Source organism: Nothoprocta perdicaria, unplaced genomic scaffold (genome assembly GCF_003342845.1).
Source record: "Nothoprocta perdicaria isolate Ctin4 unplaced genomic scaffold, notPer1 scaffold_116, whole genome shotgun sequence".
NCBI lineage: Eukaryota > Metazoa > Chordata > Aves > Tinamiformes > Tinamidae > Nothoprocta > Nothoprocta perdicaria.
The window spans coordinates 1,858,009-1,878,285 of NW_020454272.1; the positions used below are offsets into that span (position 1 = coordinate 1,858,009).

The window sequence follows — 20,277 nt, forward strand, 5'->3', positions numbered from 1 at the left end:
TATCCTGGAGGCCTGACTGGCACAAAACCYTTGGAGGATACCTTACAGGAAAAAAAGGTCCAGAAAGCCCAGGACAGGTCTGAAGAAAGGTAGTACAAAGAGAAAGATCAGCTATGAACTGCCCAAATCTCATCTGATAAGGGCAACTCCTGTGAATTCAGAGAAAAATCAGAAACTCCCCCCTTTAGCATAATTTGTGTCAGTTTCTAAATGGGAAATAATAACATATAGCTGACACTACTTAAGATATTTTCAGTGCCTTTCAGTGTCTCCCACTCATGTGCCCCTGATTCTACTCACTGTGCCAAAGCTCAGTGTGTCAATCCTCACTTGTCTTGCTACTGCTCTTTATGGGACTGCTCTATACCAAAATTCACATCAAGTATCTGGTATAACCAAAAACAAACAAAAAAGATTGCTTTTCATGCTCAAAATAGCCAGGGTTTATTTTTAACCTTTACGATATACAATTCCATTCCAAAACTATGAGAAAGTTAAGGATAGTCCAGGATATCTGCAGGACTTCTTTATTTTTGCACTCCTCTCTCTTCTTCGATGAACTCTAGCATCAATCCTGCACCTATATTTCTGTAAGAAACGTTGGAAAATGCTGAAAAATATCTGCCTTACCCTGAGGAGTTCTCCCTCTTCTTTCCACCTCCTACCCTCAGATGCTTGCCCAACTCATCATCTGCCCAATGCTGCTGGCTGAAGGATGGGCATGGCAGAAGCTCTCACTTGGGTAGATCTCACACTTGCTTATATTTTAGCATGTAGGTAGGATTTTTCATAGCAGTTGGCATACTAGGATATTCACATCTGCTTCATAGAGGAACCTGCACATTCCTTCTAAGCCAAGAAAGATCAGCTACTGTAACAACAAAGTTGCTGCAGCTACAAATAAATGAAAAAGACTAAAACGCTCTTTTAAACAAAAAGCTCTTATTTCATTGTAAAAGTGCAGTGTTTGATTTCAGCCCATTTGTCAGTCGTGTCTCAAAAAAAGAGACATGTTTTCAAAAATCTTAGGATACGTACAGACTCCTATATCATCAGCAACTCCATCTGCTTAAAGTGCCTCAATGACTTCCACAGTCTAACCTGAAATCCCTTCTCACCTCATGCAAGCATAAGGATTTTTAGGAGTATTTAGGTGACAAGTATACCCAGTATTTCTAATCTAAAATACTTACGTTGTTTGCATTTTTCAGTGATCATGCTGATATGCTAAAATATAATGTTTCCTTGAGTATGTATGTTACAGATGGCTAGGAAGTCTAATGTATAATATGCCAACCAATCTAATCAATACAATATATTTTGTAGATAATGTTTTGTTGAATTTCCTTGATTCATTACAGTTCTGCCTAAACTATTGAACCTGTGTTCATATATAATTCCATGAGTAGCTCCTGAAAGCTCTATTTCCGCTTTATTTTATCTTCCAGGAACACGTATTTGAATATATAATATTTTCAGTTTCTAATACAGTATTTTGAACTTCAGTAACTATGCCTAACAGAATCATTTTTATACAGAATTGATGTTTCTATCTGACTCTTAGTGGTAAAGCATAATAAATATTATAATTAGCATTATAACAATAATAAAGAAGTCTTAAATGGAAATCAAATGTGAATTTCTACAGCTACACTTACAAATCCTTTACTTTTGCAAATTCTCCTGCGAGAATTTTGTAGTTTTTGACAAATTTTCTAAAGTGATGTTTGTGATAATGAATGATCAAGTATCTTGGACCTTTCTGCAAAACTCTCCACATCATTCTTTGCTAGGGAATAAATAGGGAATAAATGATACTGAGATCATCTCTGGTGAACCATCTTACATAATCTGGTCTCCTTTCATATTCCTTACATTTGTTCATATACTGTGAATTCTTAGCATGCTATACAAATTAACGGAACTCAGCATTACTTTACTTGTGTTACACATTCCTGACATAATTTTATTTGTATTTTATATAGCTTCATCATACATAATAAAGACACTTTCTTCAACAATGCTACAAGAAGTAGAATTGTACACCATATTTTACAAAGAGTGAAATACGAAGAAGGGAAAAACAAAATTGGTAAGTGCTGAGCTAAGTGCCTGCATACATGGGTGCTAAATTCCATTTAGTTTTCCATAGCCTGTAGTTGTTCAGTCCTAGTTCAGTGGCTTTCCAGATAAAAAGTTCCCATATCTCCACAGTTATTCATTACCGTTCACTTTGTTCTCGACAGAGAGGAGCAAGGCCTCCATAAGGTGCTTGATCCCTTTTTGACACTAAGTAGTGATATTTTTGGTTCAGAGTTCAGCTGTATTAGCTGGCCTTCTGCTCTTACAGTGTTTCTTGTACCTGTATCTGTCTGTTAGTCCTGCAGCTTTCATAAGAGATAAACTGAACATATCTTACAAAATTATTGCCATATGAAAATGAAATTTCAATTGCCTAACTATCCTGAAATTCAAAAGCGTAGAGATGTTCCCTCAAGTTCTCAGCTCTCAAGAAATAGAGCCCTTCATCTAAATAACTTCTTCCAATGAGCTTTTAATATAAAATAAGCCTTAACATAGCACTAGACCAAAATATATGGAGCTGAATTTCAATCATAGTGTGATTTCATTAGAGCTATCCTGAAGATGGATTTAGCAAATGAATCTTTAAACCTCAGGCACAATAAATCACAGACTGTGATTAATTTTGAAAGTTCTCTTTGCTTGAGTTATCCTCTAGATCCTCAAAACTGAAAAATATGTCAATGGAATTCAAATTACATTTATTCAATCTACCATCATTTTTTTTGGCTTTATTTATGTAGCAGTTATTCTAGTCCTAACGATAAGTAATTGGATACTTTTTTGTTTTTTAGGTCTGAATCGATTGCTCAGTAATGGCTCCTATGAAGCTGCCTTTCCTCTTCATGAGGTATTTTTCCTAGTTTTTGTTCCCTTTAGAAATTACACTTCCCCCCAAATCATTTATTTTCAATCTTAATAATACTATTACTCTCTTTTGCATTCCTCACTTGTTTCTGATATCCCTTCCATTTAGTAATACTGAAGACCCCAGTGTTTGTGACCATTTTCTTACATTTCTGAGTTAATGAAGCATCTTCAGAATTAGGATAGAAAAAATAGAACATTAAATGTATTTAATCCAAATAAAAGCATTGTGATTGAATTAAAAAGAAAATTAATTTCAGTAGTCTCAAAATGTTTCAACATTGACCTTTTCTACCTCTTTAAAAATAAATTTGCTAAAAAATTAAGGGAAAATAGGACTAAACATAGATTGCGCTAAAATGTTCTAAAATATAAAAATAGCACATTTGAAAATGTTTTTTTTTTTTTTTCTGAGGTAAAAAAAAGACAATAAATAAAGAGATTTGCCTTGGGACTGTTCTTTGGACAGTTTTTGATTTTGATGGGTAAATGGGTTTTGATGTTTTCAGAAGGCAAGATATTGTGCTGTGGATTTCTCCATCAGTTTCTCCAATTCATAGCCTTTGTATTGAATACTTGTTATCAAATACATAGTCTTAAATTTCAATTAAGTAGTCTTAAATTTCAGTCAAGGAAATCATCCTCTTAATGTCATATTTATTGTTCAGTGTCCAAGTGAATTTTGCATAAGTTGTATTAGCCCTACACCTAGTGAGAGATTTGCTAGCTCTTCTTGTTTTTCTACTGTTTTTCATTAATGTCCAGCTCTGTATTTTAGGGAAGCTACAGAAGTAAGAATTCCATAAGAACCCATGGGGCAGAAAATCACAGACACTTGCTTTATGAGTGCTGGGCTTCCTGGGAAGTATGGTATAAATACCAACCTCTGGATCTGGTGAGGTAAGATATAGCCACTTTTAAAATGTAACATTATGTGTGCTTAGGGCAGAGCTTCTTCTGCCATTTTATCTTTCTTCTGACAAAACCATGAAGAGCTCAGGTAATTCCTGTAGTCCTTACAAACTATGAGACGGGAGAAACCCGTTATTTTAATTCCTGTCTCTATATTCAAAGCAATGTCTGTGAAGGAGCTTGCTGGAGGAGCTGAAGAGAAAGTGAAAGAAGTTTCCTTGAGTTTACTGAAAGCAAAACTTCTAATGGAAGTGCTGTAGAATAGTTCAGAGTGAAGAGACTGAAGAAAGAAACCTTTGGAGGCTGAGGAAACATGGCTGAGGAAGCACGATCCTCTGGGGAGTGCTTTCTCCTCCTCAGGGTATGGCTCTGTTTCAAAAAGAATAGGCTTTCATCAGCCAGATCCCATTGTTTTATTTTTGCATTGTTTTGTTTTGTTTTCTTCCAAAAAGCAAAAAAGCAACTATAAAAGTAGCCCCTGATGAAGCTTAATGATGCTTACTGACACCGAGCCTGCTTCTGGGTGGAACTTTGATGTCTCTTCTCTGCTGTATCCCCCAAACTCAGGATTGCCACATCACCACAATCTGCTTGTTTTTCAACTTGGAAACAGTTTGAAAGGAAGAAACACAGAGCTAAGACTTGACTACTTGACTACTTAAGGACTATTGCCCGTTTAAATCAGGATTTCCAAATGGGCTCACACTCTAGTAGAGGATTATGTATTTTTTTGTGTTTATCTACAGGGTCAGATCCCTTTGGCAAAAGTCTTAGTGGCCTTTTTCTGCTTGAAGAGAAGGATGTGAAGCTGCAAGAACCTATAAATAAAGTCTTAAAATGTACTGGAATCATTAAAGAGATTGATATGCTGGCCATTTGGAAGGGTCATATAGTTCATGCAATTGGTCCAGTCCATGAATTTCCTCTTTTATAAGTCCTGTAACTGATAGAAATCTTTGCTTTTATTGATTTTCAAAACTGTTTCTAAATAGAAAGTTTTGCAGAGAATGCCCTGGAGACAGAAAGTGTTAATGTTTAAAGCTACATAAAACCCATCCATTTCATGAAGCATAAGATGTTCCAATTTATGGAAAAAAATAACAGAGAAATATAATAAGAGAGTTTTACTGAGTAATATATTTTTAAAATGCTTTAGAAAACAAAGTAATGTATTTTTTCCTCATAAATGAATTGTGAGAACTTTTCATTTCTTTCTGAACACATTGGCCTAGACTAAAATGTGGAAGTTTTGTCAAATTATGCTACAGAAATTGATGATTTAATGAGGAGAGAGCAGTTATCCTGAAATTGTTTATTTTTAATTTCCCTGGTAAACAATAAGGTAGTAATGTCGGAATATAAAAGATTTTTATTCGTAGTGTTATTAAATCATTTTGGCATTGCTTTTTTGTGACTGAAGGTTAAGGCTGTTGCACTTCATCTGTATGTCTTGCTGAGTCACTGAGTCAATATCTGAATTTTTGTTTAATAGTCATCTGTGAATGTGGGTTGTTAGGCATCCAAAAGATCTTTTAGATGCGTGCATAAATGGTAACAGAATGTACAGAGTTAAAAAAGTGATTGTATTGGGCTTTGACAGAGTCTGTACTTGAGCAGTTTGAGTGTGGTATTTAAGGTCTTTAGGATATTTAAGGATCCTGGTCTTTAAGCTTCTCATCAGACAGTGACCTGCAAAGATTCTTCCACAGCTATTTTAAAAGAGCAGATAAGCAGTCAAAATAGCAGCCACCCTAACTGCAGTCACAGGTGGTTTGGAGTAGGAGTCCATCGGAAAGGGAAAGGAACGGGGAGCCCTGTACAACTCCCTGCACGAGTGGTGTGAGCCACAGTGCTGGTTGGATTTGAAGGGCTTCAAAGCTGCAGCCCCAGCCAYGCATGGCATTGCCTGGGACTCAACCATTGACTGCAATAAAGTCATCAAAGGAGCGAGGCTGGGAGAGGAGGGGAAAGGCTTTTTTCTTCTCACTTTACAGATGGTAAATCCCTTGAATTTCCTTAGCTCCTGTCAAGTCTTTCTTGTTTACTGCCATTGTCAGGAGCTCACATGTCTAGTGAGCTGGATTTTTCTCCTTGAAGAGCTGACAACACCAGCAAGACTTTGTTGGTTTCACTTGGGAATATCTCAGCATGTGTACCTCAAGAACAAACTCTTTTCATACTAGTTCGGCAGCTGGAGTAACTTCTCTATTTTTTTCCCAGACCAGCAAGTGTCGGGGATGTGCTTGATGGGATTCACATTGCTATCTGTACAAAACGACTATCGTTAATTCTTCCTCAGATATCCAACCAGAACTCACTGGTCAAAAYGTTCCTATTTTTAGAGGCTATAGAAAAGTTAAGGAATAAATTACTCATAGAGAATAAAATAACCCCCTCCCTCATTAGTAGATGTAATATTTCCACCACAAAATCAAATTGCAGCAGTAGTGATGGAAATTGCTCTTGCTTTGATGCTGTCTTATTCTTCTCTTAGCTGTTAAAATGAAGTCTTAAATCTCTAGTGCTGTCAATACGGTGTCTTCTAGATTTAATTTAGTCTCATCAGCTGGCCATTATGGAGCTAGTAGTCACTAGAAATAAACAGCAAAAAGCCTTTTGAAGGGAGTTTCATGATTCTGCATTCACACTGCATTGAAAGGCACAGCAGTATGAAGGTGCATACTTGGCMCAGTTGCAAAGGTGCCATTATCATCAGCAGATGTGGAACCATGATTTTAATTACACTTCTGTTGAAATTTAGAACCCATAGTTATTTTACAAAAATAATTTAAGATTCCTTGAATTGATAGTAATTGTAATTTAAGATCGCTTGAACTGACAGCAATTGGAAAGASATAGGACCCTCTGTACGCTCTAGGATGCTGTAAATCAATGGGAACAATTCCAGTCATTCCTGAGAGCTTTGAATCACCTCCTCCATGCACCTCACAGTGTTCTGTGCACAACCTCTTTCTCCTGAATTCTCCAGGAGTTGTTCCTATTGCTGCTTGTGTGTCTCACAGGACCAAAAGAGAGTGTGAAAAATATATATATGGTGTGATATGATTGTAAAACTTTCTAAATGAAGTGTTAAGTAAAACTAATGCGTAAGTAACTTGCATTTTACTGTGTGTTTACCTTAAATGATTTGATTGTAAGCTGTCAGTTCCCCTTTGATCTTCAGTCAAGCCTTCTTCCCTCCTCCTATTCTTCCTAACGTAACATAAAGTTTTATGTGTCCAAGACATCTGCTGGAAGGCTTTGGCTGTCTTACACCTTGCTTCTGTGGTGTGGATAAATTCTTGCATTCTGTCTGGCATTCGGATCTGAAAAAGAATTAATGATATAGATAAGCTCTTAGCTTAGGGCCAAATGTATCTCCATTCCAGCACTTGCATTCACCCTGAACCCCCAAAACAATATAACGAAGGTCAGTAAATCTGGATGAATACAGTAACATGTTTTATGGTCTGAAAAAAAGACCTTGTAGTTTAAGACATTTCAAAAATGTGCCTTGCTGGTAAACAATGAGATTGAAATTTTGTCCCTGTTGATGTTACTGGCATTTCTATCATTAGAATGGGGTGGGAGGAGAAACAGTACACAGGTAGGTGGTATTGGAGGTCTAATATGCATGGCACCAGAAAACTGAATTTTATGGAGATTTGTTTCATTATATTTATACTAGTGATGGCATATATGAGGATAGAAGAGAGGTTTTATTCTGTTATATGCCTCAGGGTTTTTCAAGTCTTTGCTTTTGAAGTTTTATGTGTAGAAAAAAAAATCTGTGAGAAAACCACAAAAGATGCAAAGCATAATTTTTCAACTTTGCTATTAACARTTCAGCAAATTGGATGACAATGAGTTAGCAAAATTAACAGGAATGCAAATGTTAGGGGAAGAATGATAATAGGTGAAATGTAAGTGGAAGTGATGTGTAGATATACACCCTAGAAAAAAATCTCTGCAATGCTTCACATACATCAATGTATTCTTGATTCTTCTATCAGTATTTGAGTAAGGAGATATGGGTTGTTCCATGAAATTTCCACCCAATATAAAATGATAGATAAGAACCAAAGAGCTTTTCCTCGTGTTTGGTGCAACTTGAAAGAAGGGAGTGGCAAAAATATACCAAAGTCTGCTTCATCTCCTGGGTTGATGAGGGTACAGACTTACTGGATTGTAAAATTGTATGGATTACAACAAACATGGAGCTGTTCCGAATATGGTATCTGGTCAGGTCTCCCAAGACCCTTTGATTGCCACAATGTCTTTTTCTATGTATTCACTTGGGTGAGTGGTTTTCTGAGCAGAGATTTACAGAATAACTATTCCGACTACTGGATTGGAAGATATGAAATATTAGTACAGCCTATGGAATAACACTTGTGAAGGTAGATAGTAGAAGCATTTGTATCCATCTAMGCCAATATATATTAAAGTAATGACRATATACAATACTTATTTTTCAGTTTATAAAACCAGGCTCACAGGTGACCTCAGATACTTTTTCTTTACATTTCACGGATTTGGACTGCTCTCCATTGTATMCATTCTACATTATACATGGACTGAATTCTGGCTGGGTCTTAAACCAAGATGAAGCTTTTTACTTGATCTTGAGACCATAAAATTGTGAGTTTTTTGCAGATATTAGATGGAAATGCTGAATGGTACAGGAAATAAAGTATCTTAAGAATGATCTTCAGCTAATAACTTGGAATCATTCATACTCAAATGTAGGGAACAAAATTAAAAAGATAAATATTGATGAATGTTAGATTTACTTCAGTACTTTGAGCTATGTACATGAAGATAAATAGATTCATAAATACTCAGTACAAGTAATCTCATAAAATGTGAGGTTTCTATTTCACTGCAGGATGTACCATTTGACATCTTGTGTTTCAGCCAAATCACTAGACGGAAGGGTCCACTAATGTCTTTTTACAACTAGACCTCCTGCGCTTGCCAGAATTGAGCGTGTTACTGTTAGGTTTCTGCCTCCTTTGCCAGCAAATTTGGTTCTCTCTTGAATGACATAAGAATGAAAAAAACATGACAAAATTTGTCTTCCCAAACTTTGGCTTCTCAGTAAATTTGTATGATAATAACCAGTGTATGTCAGTCTTTCTTACTCGCTTCACCCTGCAAAGCATGACTTCAGTAGAGGAAGTTATTGCTCAGGTTGGAAATTCTTGACAAATTTTTGGAAATCCTTGATTTTGCCRTTCCAGACCAACAGTTTCTTTTTCATTGCCACGAGCCCTGGAGTCCATTATGATCTATTCTTCCTCACTTGAAAAGTTTGACCAAGAATATTTCCTGGTAACATGAAGGTAGCTATGCWGGCTGACTTCTGTCTTTGTCCCTGAGGAATTCAGAAGTTTCGTCATTAGCATAAATATGGGTTCTCAAATTCACTTTGCTGCTAGCTTTAAATTGGTTGTAAAGTCTCAAAAGTACAGTATCATGATCTTGTCTCATTCTTCAAAACTAATCTTCCAAATAGTATCTTAAAATCTTAATTAATTAAGACTGTGATAATTACATATTAATTTGTAAAACAACCAAATCTGATGATCAGCCTGCTATGCCCAAGATTATCAAACACAGGACAGCGCATTCAGTCTGCTCCTATGCTGATGCAAGAGGCTTTGTGCATTTGATGTATTCCTCAATGCATAAATCAAGGTGTGGTTGTGTTTGGGAAGAAGTACTAACAAATATGTAGCAAATACGAGGTCCCTGGTCACTTTGTTGTTAGTTTATAAACAGTAYATCTGACAAATCTGAATTAAATCCTAGTATTTTCCATAAGTCAGTAGAGATAATGCATAAAGAGCTTTGTTGAACCCTACTTTCACTTTTCACCTGTGTTAAAATCATGAGATTGATTTTCCTAGAAATTGGCTAAGAAAAGAAATAAGAAAGWGGAAATAAGCAGGACTGGAAGATAGTGTCTGGTTTATTAATGTATGAAAAATAATTTGGACCTGAGTCATTTTTTCTATTATATCCATTTTACACAAAAGTGCCCATACTGATTTTGGTGCAATTACTTAAGAAATACGGTTATATAGCCTGTAGAGCTGTAGAGGCAAAGCAAGCCATTCATTATCAATACACGAAGAAGCTGTTTTTTTAAATGAACTCAGTGTTTCCTCTCTGAGATCTCCACTAACCTCTGTGAACTGTGAAATGTTTATTAATTTCATTACAAAAGTGAGGCACATGCCTCGGTGTGGATTTAGAAGCCTAATGCAGGGCTTTTGCTTTAGGAAATTTTGGCTCTGCTCTTTTATGCACTCTTCAGATAGGATTTTTTTTTTCTGTTAACAAATGTGGTAAAGCAATTTTTTTCTAATTAGCGGGTAACCTTGCTGTGTTGTGTTTTAAAACAGACGGTACTTTGGTGAGAAAATTGGGCTCTACTTTGCCTGGTTAGGCTGGTATACAGGGATGCTCTTCCCAGCTGCCTTCATTGGATTGTTTGTCTTTTTGTATGGAGTCACCACCTTGAACCACTGCCAAGTCAGGTAATGTGAGCACTTTGGTTAGGGAAATTACAACTTGKGGTTATTATAAATAATTTAAGAGCTATTTGCATGAATTGTTAATTGTTTCATTTTGAATTGTCAAATGAATACTTAGGAAGAGATAGTGCTTTGCATTCAAAAGGTACCCTGCTTTTASCATCCCTGAACTGGGGTGGGATGCATCTTTTCTTGACCAACTTTGGTTAGTGCTGATACCAGCGACTCAGCATGAAGTAGGAAAACAGAAATAAGTAGAAATGGTAGGAGAAGCCTGGGATCCTACCTTATTCTCTTATAAGGCTGGAGATAGTGTGTAAGTTATACTTTCTTCAAGGTCATTCCCAAAGCCATTCACAGAGAGGCATTTTCACATGAGCTCCCTGGACCTTCTCCCTACATCTCTGTACAGTGCTACATCTCTGTATCTTCTGCACTTCACTTATTACCTGAGTACACCCACAAGAATGAGTCAATGTTATCTAAATGAGCACTCATCCTCACCCTCCTCCTGCAGAAGGTCACTTCTGATTCACCAAGAAGCCGGAAACTATTTAAAAAAAAAAAAAAAAAAAAAAAAAGCTACTGTTAAGTAGGCTGTAGTTACTTTGCTTCTAAAGAACTATTCTCTACAGCCAGGATCCCCAGACTGTAAACTCTGAAGCCTTAGGAAGTCAGCAAATATCCATTATACACATATGGTTATAAGCACCTTGAGTTACAGAAAGAATAAATACTGTTTGATACAGTTTTGTTTGAAACATAAGCAACTGAGAAAGTTATTTGTCAATTTTAAGACTGTTGTACATTAACATGTTATCTTTTTCTTTTTCAGTAAAGAAGTCTGTCAAGCTACAGATATCATAATGTGTCCTATATGTGATAAATACTGCCCATTCATGAGGTTGTCAGACAGCTGTATTTATGCAAAGGTACATTTTAGAATATGCAAATAGAAATGCTTTCTTTCTATTTAATGGTAATGCTTTCTGATTAATGGTAACAGCATTCCATTAATCTCTTCCATGAGCCTCTAGTGAACTTGGGTAGATAAAAATCTGCAAAGCAGATTGTTTAGGCTATAGAATACYGGGATGCAATTTGGATCAGTGGATTCAGCAGCTTCAGAACTGTGCCAAGAGGTATGTGCTACAGCATCCTTAGCATCAATCTTTATCTTTTCTATGCTCCTCAAAATGAACACTTGGAGTCTGAAATAAACCCAAAGTTTGAGCTGCTCCTACTTCCAGTTAGCAGAGGTCACTCCCAAACCACACTGGGGGCTCAGGGAATCAGCTGATTCCGAGTTCTGAAGCACAGGTGAGTGCACATCACTCATCAAGGGAAGAGTTTCAGCCTTCAGGATTATCAGMCCAGCTGTGCTCTGCATCATGCTAAATTTAGTTGGTAAATATACGAAATAAAACATTATTATCACAAATTGATCGATTTGTTCGTGTCTTTCTCAGGTAACCCACCTTTTTGACAATGGAGCTACTGTCTTTTTTGCTGTTTTCATGGCAGTGTGGGGTAAGTTTTTCTTTTACTAAGAGTAATTCCATCATGTTTTCCTTAAAGCTTGCTGGGGATACAGCACAGGCATTTTGTACAGCACTCCATACACTGAGGTGCACAGCACAGGCCTTAATTCTTTTCTCTTTCTGCAAAATGAAGATGGAAGTGGCTAGATTTTTTTAAATGTAAATACAGTAAGCAGTGCCTATAGGTAGAGTTATATGTTGTTTTTGAGTGTTTATAGATCCGTTGGCACTTTACTCAGACAACGGGCTTTGTTTCCGTTTAAAGAAGCTCAGTTTAGCATGTGCACTTAAAAGAATTAATGCATTATTTTTCCTTGATTTCAGAAAGGCAGTGAAGCCTTCTCTGATGAAATAAATGTGAAATTTATTTGAATGGTAAATTGATTCTAGAGTGATCTAACTGCTAATATAGAGGTTGTATTTTGCCTGTAGGACAAGTTCTATTTCTGGCTCAGCTATTTTTCCTCCTAGGATCTTGCAGGTAGAATTGAAGGCAAGAGGGAACAGTCATTTGTGGCAGTATATGGAGCTCTTCAAACCTGCCTTGAGCATGCCCAGGCTCTTAAATGCTACCATGCTGTCCAGAGAAAAGATTATTGTCACACATCTTAGAGGATACCCCAAGAAGGTGCCTCAAAAATGATATCTATCCCACAACTCTGGGAGGTTAAGCCATCCTGGTTTAGCCATTGTTCTCCATTTCTAATTTCATTTCACACATCTCAAATTCCTTTGGAAAGGGGGCCCAGTAATTCTCATAATCTCCATATCAAACAGTGAATCTCTTTGTTGACCCACAAGAGCTATCCAAGAGCCAATGTGAGAGCTGTTGGGAGATTCATAGGTTAGCCTAATGATCTGTCTGGACTCCAGTCCCAAAATTATGTTTTCATCTTAGTTAGATGAGTAGTTCAGCTCATATTTTGGTTGACTCTACCTATCYTGTTTCATGACTTATTCAAGTTATTAACATATCACAAACTAAATAAAGGAAAAAATCATCACGTTGTAATGGTTGAATGTTTCTCTGCTATTTTTGGCATTATTTTAGAGTTACACCAGAGCTGAGCATCACCAACAACTTCAAAGTCTCTCCTTTCAAGTTTTTGTTGTATGAATACTTAGTTTCTCAACCTCTTTCTCTATGCACTCACTGAAGCTGAGAATTCCCAAGACAGCTAGGGAACTGATCACTAACAAAAGTGTTGAAAGTTTGTACTGCTGCGGCGGTGTGTGAGGTTGTGGAGGTATTTTCATTAGAGTTGGGGCTGAAGTAACGTTAGAACAAGGGAAACCCTACTTCCCAGAGACTTTCAAGTACTCTATTTATGACTTAGCTTACCTCCTGTCTTAAGTGGATTTTCAGTCTGCAATAAGCCTAGTGCCAGCTTCAAGCATTACTGTCACTTTAGTAAATCATAGAGGAAGAGAGGAAACAGTGATAGCTTTTTGATTGTGGAAATGTTTTTTACATTGGCATGAAATAACTTGCAAGTGGATGATAAATTGGCTGTGAAAAGTCCAGCCTTCTAGATGATCCTTTCTGAGAGACAGTAACATATAAAATAATGGCAGCAGTTTTTTTTTTAAAAAAAAATAGAATGAGAGCAGAAAGGCAGCTAGAATTGTATTTTCTCTTTCGCCAGAGCATAGCCGCAGTCTGTTATCTAAAATACCTTCTTCACTGTCTTCAGATCCATTTATGAGCATCCATCTTGAGGCAGAAGTCTTATCTGTTTGGTTGGGATTTCCAAAAAAACAGGCATGGTCAGCCCAGCATTCCATGCAGAAATAGTATGTATCTGGGTAGTGTGTATCTCACTCTTTTTATTGGATTATATTTTTATAATTTGTTACAAATTGGATTCTTAACGAAGACAGGAAGAGAAATCAAGAGCAAGATGTCTTTTACAAATAAGAAATTTCTCTGAAAGAAAATCTTGATATGCTTAATCCTGAGTTGATTCTAAGCATACTGTTGTAAAGCCAGATGGGAGTATAGCATTTGCTTTGCCAGTTGAAATAACAGAGAAACCTAGTCTGAAGGTGTTATTGTCTAGATGTCGCCTGAAGCTCAGTAGCAAAGTTCTGTCCCTCTCCAGCAGCAGATATCACCCAGCAGTTAACCATTTTCTAATGATCTGCTAGAAAAACAGTTGGTTTTTCTCCTGTTTGTTTCTCTACCTGCTTTCTCTTAGTCTGCATGTCTTTAGGGGACTACAGGACACAAAAGAAGTCCATTTTGTAATTTCTTTTTGTCTGCCTAGAAGCACATTTTATTTTATAAGGGAAGTAGCTTCAGAATGGTTGCTGAAAGGCAAAGCTGTGAAAGTGAAAAAGGCCCACCTTTAAAATGCTTTTTAAGAGATAAGAAATGCTAACATAAAGCATTTTTCTAACCATATCACAGTTGATCTATTAAAAGATATTACCTACCTACCAAGTTTGCCTCTAGCATAAAACATTTGTATTGATGGGGCTGAGGAGGCGAGATTTAAGGTGGCTTCTATAGCAGCATTCCTAGTATAATAGACTATACTCTAGAAAATGAAAAAAAAAGATATATTAAATAGTGTTCTAGATACAGAGAGAAGGCTAGGATTTAGCTGTTTGCTGAGTCGAGCTATTTGCATTAGCACAACTTAGTCCAAAAGCATTTGAGGAGGTGACATTAAGAGAGATGTTCATACAAATGGATACCAAGGAGTGAATAGCAAAGCTGAGGTATAAAAGAGGTCAAGCATAATTTATATTAAAAAGAATAGCACAAGTTGTGGGAGTTAAAATCTATGACATATTCAAAAATTTCTAGCAGGATTTTTGGAGAATGCTCAACATATGGGGTAAATGCTTCAATCGGAAATGCTCTAATAGGAGCACTGTAAGTACAGCTGAATTGTATAATGCTCTCCTAGTAAGTAAAGCTAGTAGGTGTAGGAGGCATTAGTGATCACTTGACTAGAAAGAAAGGAGAGAAATTTCCAAATGCAGTGTTTTTAAAAGTCCTCAATAGTACAGTAAATCAATCAAAACTGGTTATTTATAGCACATTTCAAAAAAAAAGGCATCAAGGGAAAAGTGCATATTGACCTCAATAGAGGAAGAAAAATGTGCCAAAATAAAAGCTGAAACAGAGCTGTGCAGATCTCCTATTTGGTACTTAATGATTTGAAAATAACTTTGAAAATGAGGTTGATGAACTGAGCATATGAAATCTGACMGATGCCAAATATACCTAGTATAATGTGCATAGACTCCTCCTCGAGGTACATGAAAAACAAGAGTAAAGTCCTGTTCATCAYAGACACATCTGAGAGATTCATGCCTGTAGATTCATATGTCCCTGAGATCCTGCTTCCAGCTTCTTTTTGGAATGGATGCAGAGTGATACTAACCAGCCAAGACTGTGTCCATCAGATCAATGGAAAATGCACTGGATGAGAGACATAATGTCAGTCTCTTGTGGCACTGTTAGATTTGATATTATCCTAGCTCATGAGCAAAGTTTTGTGTTCCCTGTGGTCATCATCTTGCTGTATTTGACTCAGCACTATAGGCAAGAGCCAAACCTTACTGTGGGAGAGGAAGCCTTTCTATCAATTGGAATTAAAGACAACATCTACATTCTTTTAAGATGAAGTATTTAAAATTATATATACTCTTAGGATTAGTGTCTAGAATAGTAATGAATAATTGTATGATTAAATGCTTCCTTGATCATTTCTTTCATCATAAAATGAAATCACAGTCATAAACAGGCATTTTATAGTGTCACAAATATAATAACTGTCAATAAAGGCTGTACGTTGGAGTGTTCAACTGCCATAGTTAATGCCATACCATGTATGTACCATCCTGTATGGTAAGAGAAATGTTTAGGGTTAGCAAGGTATAAGAGAAAAGCTCCAATTTCTTCAGTAGCAATCTGTTGATTTTCATGTTCACTGGAATTTTCTTCTTCTGGCTCTCATGTATTTTAAATGCTGTTCAGAAAAGGAAATTTATCTACTTTATCTACCCTATCCCCAAGAAAGCCTTAGCATCATCAGAAATCTGCCATTTTTAGCTGTGATGGCTCACAGGAACAATTTATTCTTTGCGACTCTTCCTTTGGTTCATTTGAAATTAAATGTTTTCATTTAGGACTAAATGAAATCTCTACAGCTTCAATCATGCTTGACACAAGCAAAGTAATCCTTAGAAAGCAATACCTTTTCAAGGCAGTTTTGATCATCAGCATGATTTACTGTTCAGAGAAGCCCATTTATGCAAAGAAATGAAAATAATGTAACAGTTTCATTCCTCATTTCTGTAGTTATCATTTTCATGACTTAAAAACAATTTTATATTTTTTTATTTTTGCTCCAGCAACTGTTTTTCTGGAGTTTTGGAAAAGAAGGCGAGCAGTAATTGCTTATGACTGGGACTTGATTGACTGGGAAGAAGAGGAGGTTTGTACAGAAATATTTGTTTCCTAATCTTCAATACAAAATAATTTGGTTAAAAATGTAAGCACATTTTTTATTTTGTTTTTATTTTTAATTTACTTTTCAAAGGTTCACGAGCAGGAAAGTTACATTTTTCTCTTCAGATGGCTCATTGGGACCGTGAAGGAACTTTCCCCAGGACAAACTGTGTTCTGCTTTTATGCCTATGTAAAAGCAAAAGAATTTCATTAATACTTGTCATTGAGGGAGGATATTTTTTGGGGAAAAAAAAGTACATTGTAGGGGAAGGTTACCAAACTTGTGTTTAATAACACAAGTGTGTTGTTGGAGATGTAACTTCACAGGCCTTGTACCATTTTCGGAACTTCTGGGTACTGGTTAGTTCCTAGAACTAGGAACAGGGAACAACAACAGGGTGTAAGTTCTGTGAAAACAGTGAGGGAGATAACCAGCTAACTTGATCAAAGGACTTAATCTGTCCCTTCTTACTAAAGGAAATCGTCAGTGCTGGAAACTAAAAGCTGAAAAATAGCTTTAGACTTTCTTCTGCTGAGGTTACCAGAAGAAGGGATGAACCCCGAGCTCAAAGCAGAGGTCTGGGTGGAACTAGCAGATTTTATTATGCAAGAGAAAAGCAAGATTCAAGAGTAGGCAGGGCAGAAAAAGTCCTTCTCCAAGTGGRATTTGGACCTACTGGTGTCTGCAGAAGCTGCTTTCCTCCCTGTCTTGGGGGGCTACAGGAAGATGCTCAGTGCAGCTTGGCTTGTGTATTTGTGGAAGAATTTCCTTCTCATTCATCTTGCCAACAAAGAAAAAGACTTCTGAGTTAGGGGATTTTTCTCTTTACAAGGCAATTTAATGTGCTGAGGCCACAAAATGCTGCATATGCTGATTTGGTGGTAGGATTTTTTAAAAATGCTTAATGTCTTAAGAAAATAAGCCAGGGATATAAAATGAAATAATTGTCAAARCTGAAAATTGCGGGGTTTTGTTGTTTTATTTATKTATTTACTTATTTATTTATTTGTAGCAACTACAGCATCACTTTGTTCATGCACTGTTAAGTCTTGGAAGTACCTTGTCACTTTTGTCAGAGTATGCAGAGAATACTCTAGGACTGCTTTACCTCTCCTGAGATTAGCAGTCTGCTCTTGCTAGTGCTGAAAAGTCACAGGGAGAGCACACAGAGCCAGTCCTGCTTGAGCTTCAGTCATCTGACATTTCCTACAAATCTTTCCTAGCTGTACTCAACATAAATGTTGTCTGTCTGTTTTTCAGGAGGAAATACGTCCCCAGTTTGAAGCCAAGTACTCCAAGAAAGAGCGAATGAACCCCATATCCGGGAAGCCAGAGCCTTACCAAGCATTTGCAGACAAATGCAGCAGACTCATTGTTTCTGCATCTGGAATATTTTTTATGGTTTGAGAACTTATATTTATTTACTGGTTGCATAAATACAATTCTGGATATGATTTCCTGAAAGTTAAATAAGTTCTAGTATGTTTAGTGCAGGTTAAAAATCTCTACACAGCAAATATCCTTAGTTGCAGTGAAGTCCCATGTTAGTGGAAGGATGGTGCTGTTACATTTAGGCTCCGACTGATTTTTTTAGGTTCCCTATGTAGACAGTGCAGAATGATGAAGAGATGCTGTGGAGGAGGCAGTTGTCCTTCTTCCCTTCAACTGAAATTATAAAAATGTGTTTCCTTGACACCTGGATGCCTTATTATACTTAAATTCGAGGTATAAACTCCACAGCAAAATAACAGAAACTCAGGTATAACTTAAGATCCAACTTAACACATATAAATGAAAAAAAAGGCTTTAAAGTACCTCTGCAGATAATTTACTCCAGTTTCTCAAAACAAGCATGAGATCTTAGGTTTTATCCCCCATGTCTTATAGGTATACACGAGAATATTAAGATGATTTATATTGTTTATGCACCTATTGGACTTCATGCAAAACTTTTCATACGCACAATAGCATGTGAGGGTTTTTTCATACAATCTACTGTTTGTTTTGCATTGCCTTGGTTTTAAACTATAAAATACAGCATGAAACTTGACTTCCAATTTCYAACTTTAATTAAATGTGTACCTATAGGAAAGAAATGCAGAAAATAGCTATTTTATTCCTATCCCTAAACACACAGATTTGGGTGTTTAATTCTGCTGGTTATTGCTACAGTCAAGTACCTAGAAATTTGTCATGTTCTAAAAATTGAAACTGCAAAAATACTTTGAAATTCTGTGAGTACTAAATGCAAGATTCTGTTATGTAATATTTCCTGAAGCAACTTAGGAATTTTGAACTCATTTATGCAATCCAAACCAGAATTTTGATATTTTTAATGCATAATTGTATCTCTAATTTGGAGTTAACAGCACGGTTCTTTTTTTCTGAAATTATATATAAAGAAATGTTAAGATTATTTAAGTCACACTTATTTTTACTCTTTAGAATAACATATATAATAGAAGTAATGCTTTTCCTTGAAGCTGATATTACTTATACATGTAATTGATGCTATTAATATCATACTGACATGACACAAGTCTCAGATGCAAGAGGACTGAAATTTTTCCTTCCCCTTCACACGCTTTATGTTCTCGCCAGGTCAAGTGCTCTTAGTCTAGACTACCATTCAAACTAGAAAAGCTCTACAGGTGTTCTAGTCTAAAGCAGTGCATAAGCATGAAGGTGGATGGTGGTCACCAGAGCCTTATCACTTTTAGCCCTGGCTCCTGGGGCAGGATGTGCTCAGGTTAACAGGAGCATCTACATCGTGTAGGGAATCCAGAGGATCTAATAAACTGAATGACAGTTTTTTTTTCCAGGGCAACTGAATTTATTAGCATCCCTAGGAAGAATCATTCCAGAACAAAAGCAAGAAAGAGCTTGTAGGGTAGCTTGCCAGGGTACTTGTTGAAGCAGTGCTTACAAAAAGAGACATTTTTTCCCTGTAAGTGCAAAGTTCACCAAAGGAGAACATCTATCCCAAATGTGACTTGACTAGGACATCAGTTTAAAGATAACTTCTGCACATCATTGAGAAATGCATGAGAAATGCAAAATATCCGATTTCTAGATCTTGAAATGCTGTTTCCTACATTAATGCTAAGGAATACTTATATTTTCAGGTCAATGTTTAAATATTTTCTTAATATGATATTAGAAATACTTTACATTATAGAAGACAAGAAAAAGGTTGAAATATTCATGTTACAACTTCTCTCTGGAATCCAACCAAATGAATTTTTCAAACAGTTTACTTCATTCAGTGTTTTAAGAAGGAAAATCCGATTTCCCTGAAAACCTCATTTTTCAGATTGTTCTCTCTCTGCTTTTTTTTCCTCTTTAGATCTGTGTGGTGATTGCTGCTGTTTTTGGAATTGTTATTTACCGTGTTGTGACTGTCAGCACTTTTGCTGCCTTTAAGTGGGCTTTAATCAGGAATAATTCTCAGGTTGCAACTACAGGGACTGCAGTGTGCATCAACTTTTGCATCATCATGCTACTGAATGTGGTAAGTAAACCTAAACCACAGCCAAAGCCACCACCAGGGTGGTCTCAGTCTGTAGATTACCAATTCTTTCAGATCCTAACTCCATTTCCACCTTTGGCATAGGCAAAACTGAGTTCATGACTTGAACAGACTCCAAAGAACTATTGGCTTTCCTGTTTTTCCCTAAGATGGGCCCATAGCCTGTGAAAGGACAGGAAGAAGAGGTGGAAGCTATTCTCTTGGAAGTTACATAGAGGGGTGTCTCCTTTTATGTTATTTTCAATTCACTGCTCTTTTCTACAGCTTATAGAGCATTTTTATCTATCTAGAGCACACCATCATCATATATTGTGAATATAAAAGCAAGTAAATATAAA

At 36.5% G+C, this 20,277-nt stretch overlaps 1 protein-coding gene across 4 annotated transcripts in view; it reads left to right on the forward strand.

The window, feature by feature from the left end:
* Positions 1-20,277, forward strand: part of ANO4 (anoctamin 4) — a 160,850-nt gene that overhangs the window by 115,173 nt on the left and 25,400 nt on the right. For all 4 annotated transcript variants that reach the window (XM_026053523.1, XM_026053522.1, XM_026053524.1 and 1 more), the window contains 9 exons: positions 1,986-2,092; positions 2,877-2,932; positions 3,728-3,849; positions 10,272-10,406; positions 11,239-11,335; positions 11,873-11,933; positions 16,313-16,395; positions 17,671-17,811; positions 19,757-19,921. In XM_026053523.1, the coding sequence (XP_025909308.1) occupies positions 1,986-2,092; positions 2,877-2,932; positions 3,728-3,849; positions 10,272-10,406; positions 11,239-11,335; positions 11,873-11,933; positions 16,313-16,395; positions 17,671-17,811; positions 19,757-19,921 (967 nt within the window). The remainder of the gene's footprint in view (positions 1-1,985; positions 2,093-2,876; positions 2,933-3,727; positions 3,850-10,271; positions 10,407-11,238; positions 11,336-11,872; positions 11,934-16,312; positions 16,396-17,670; positions 17,812-19,756; positions 19,922-20,277) is intronic.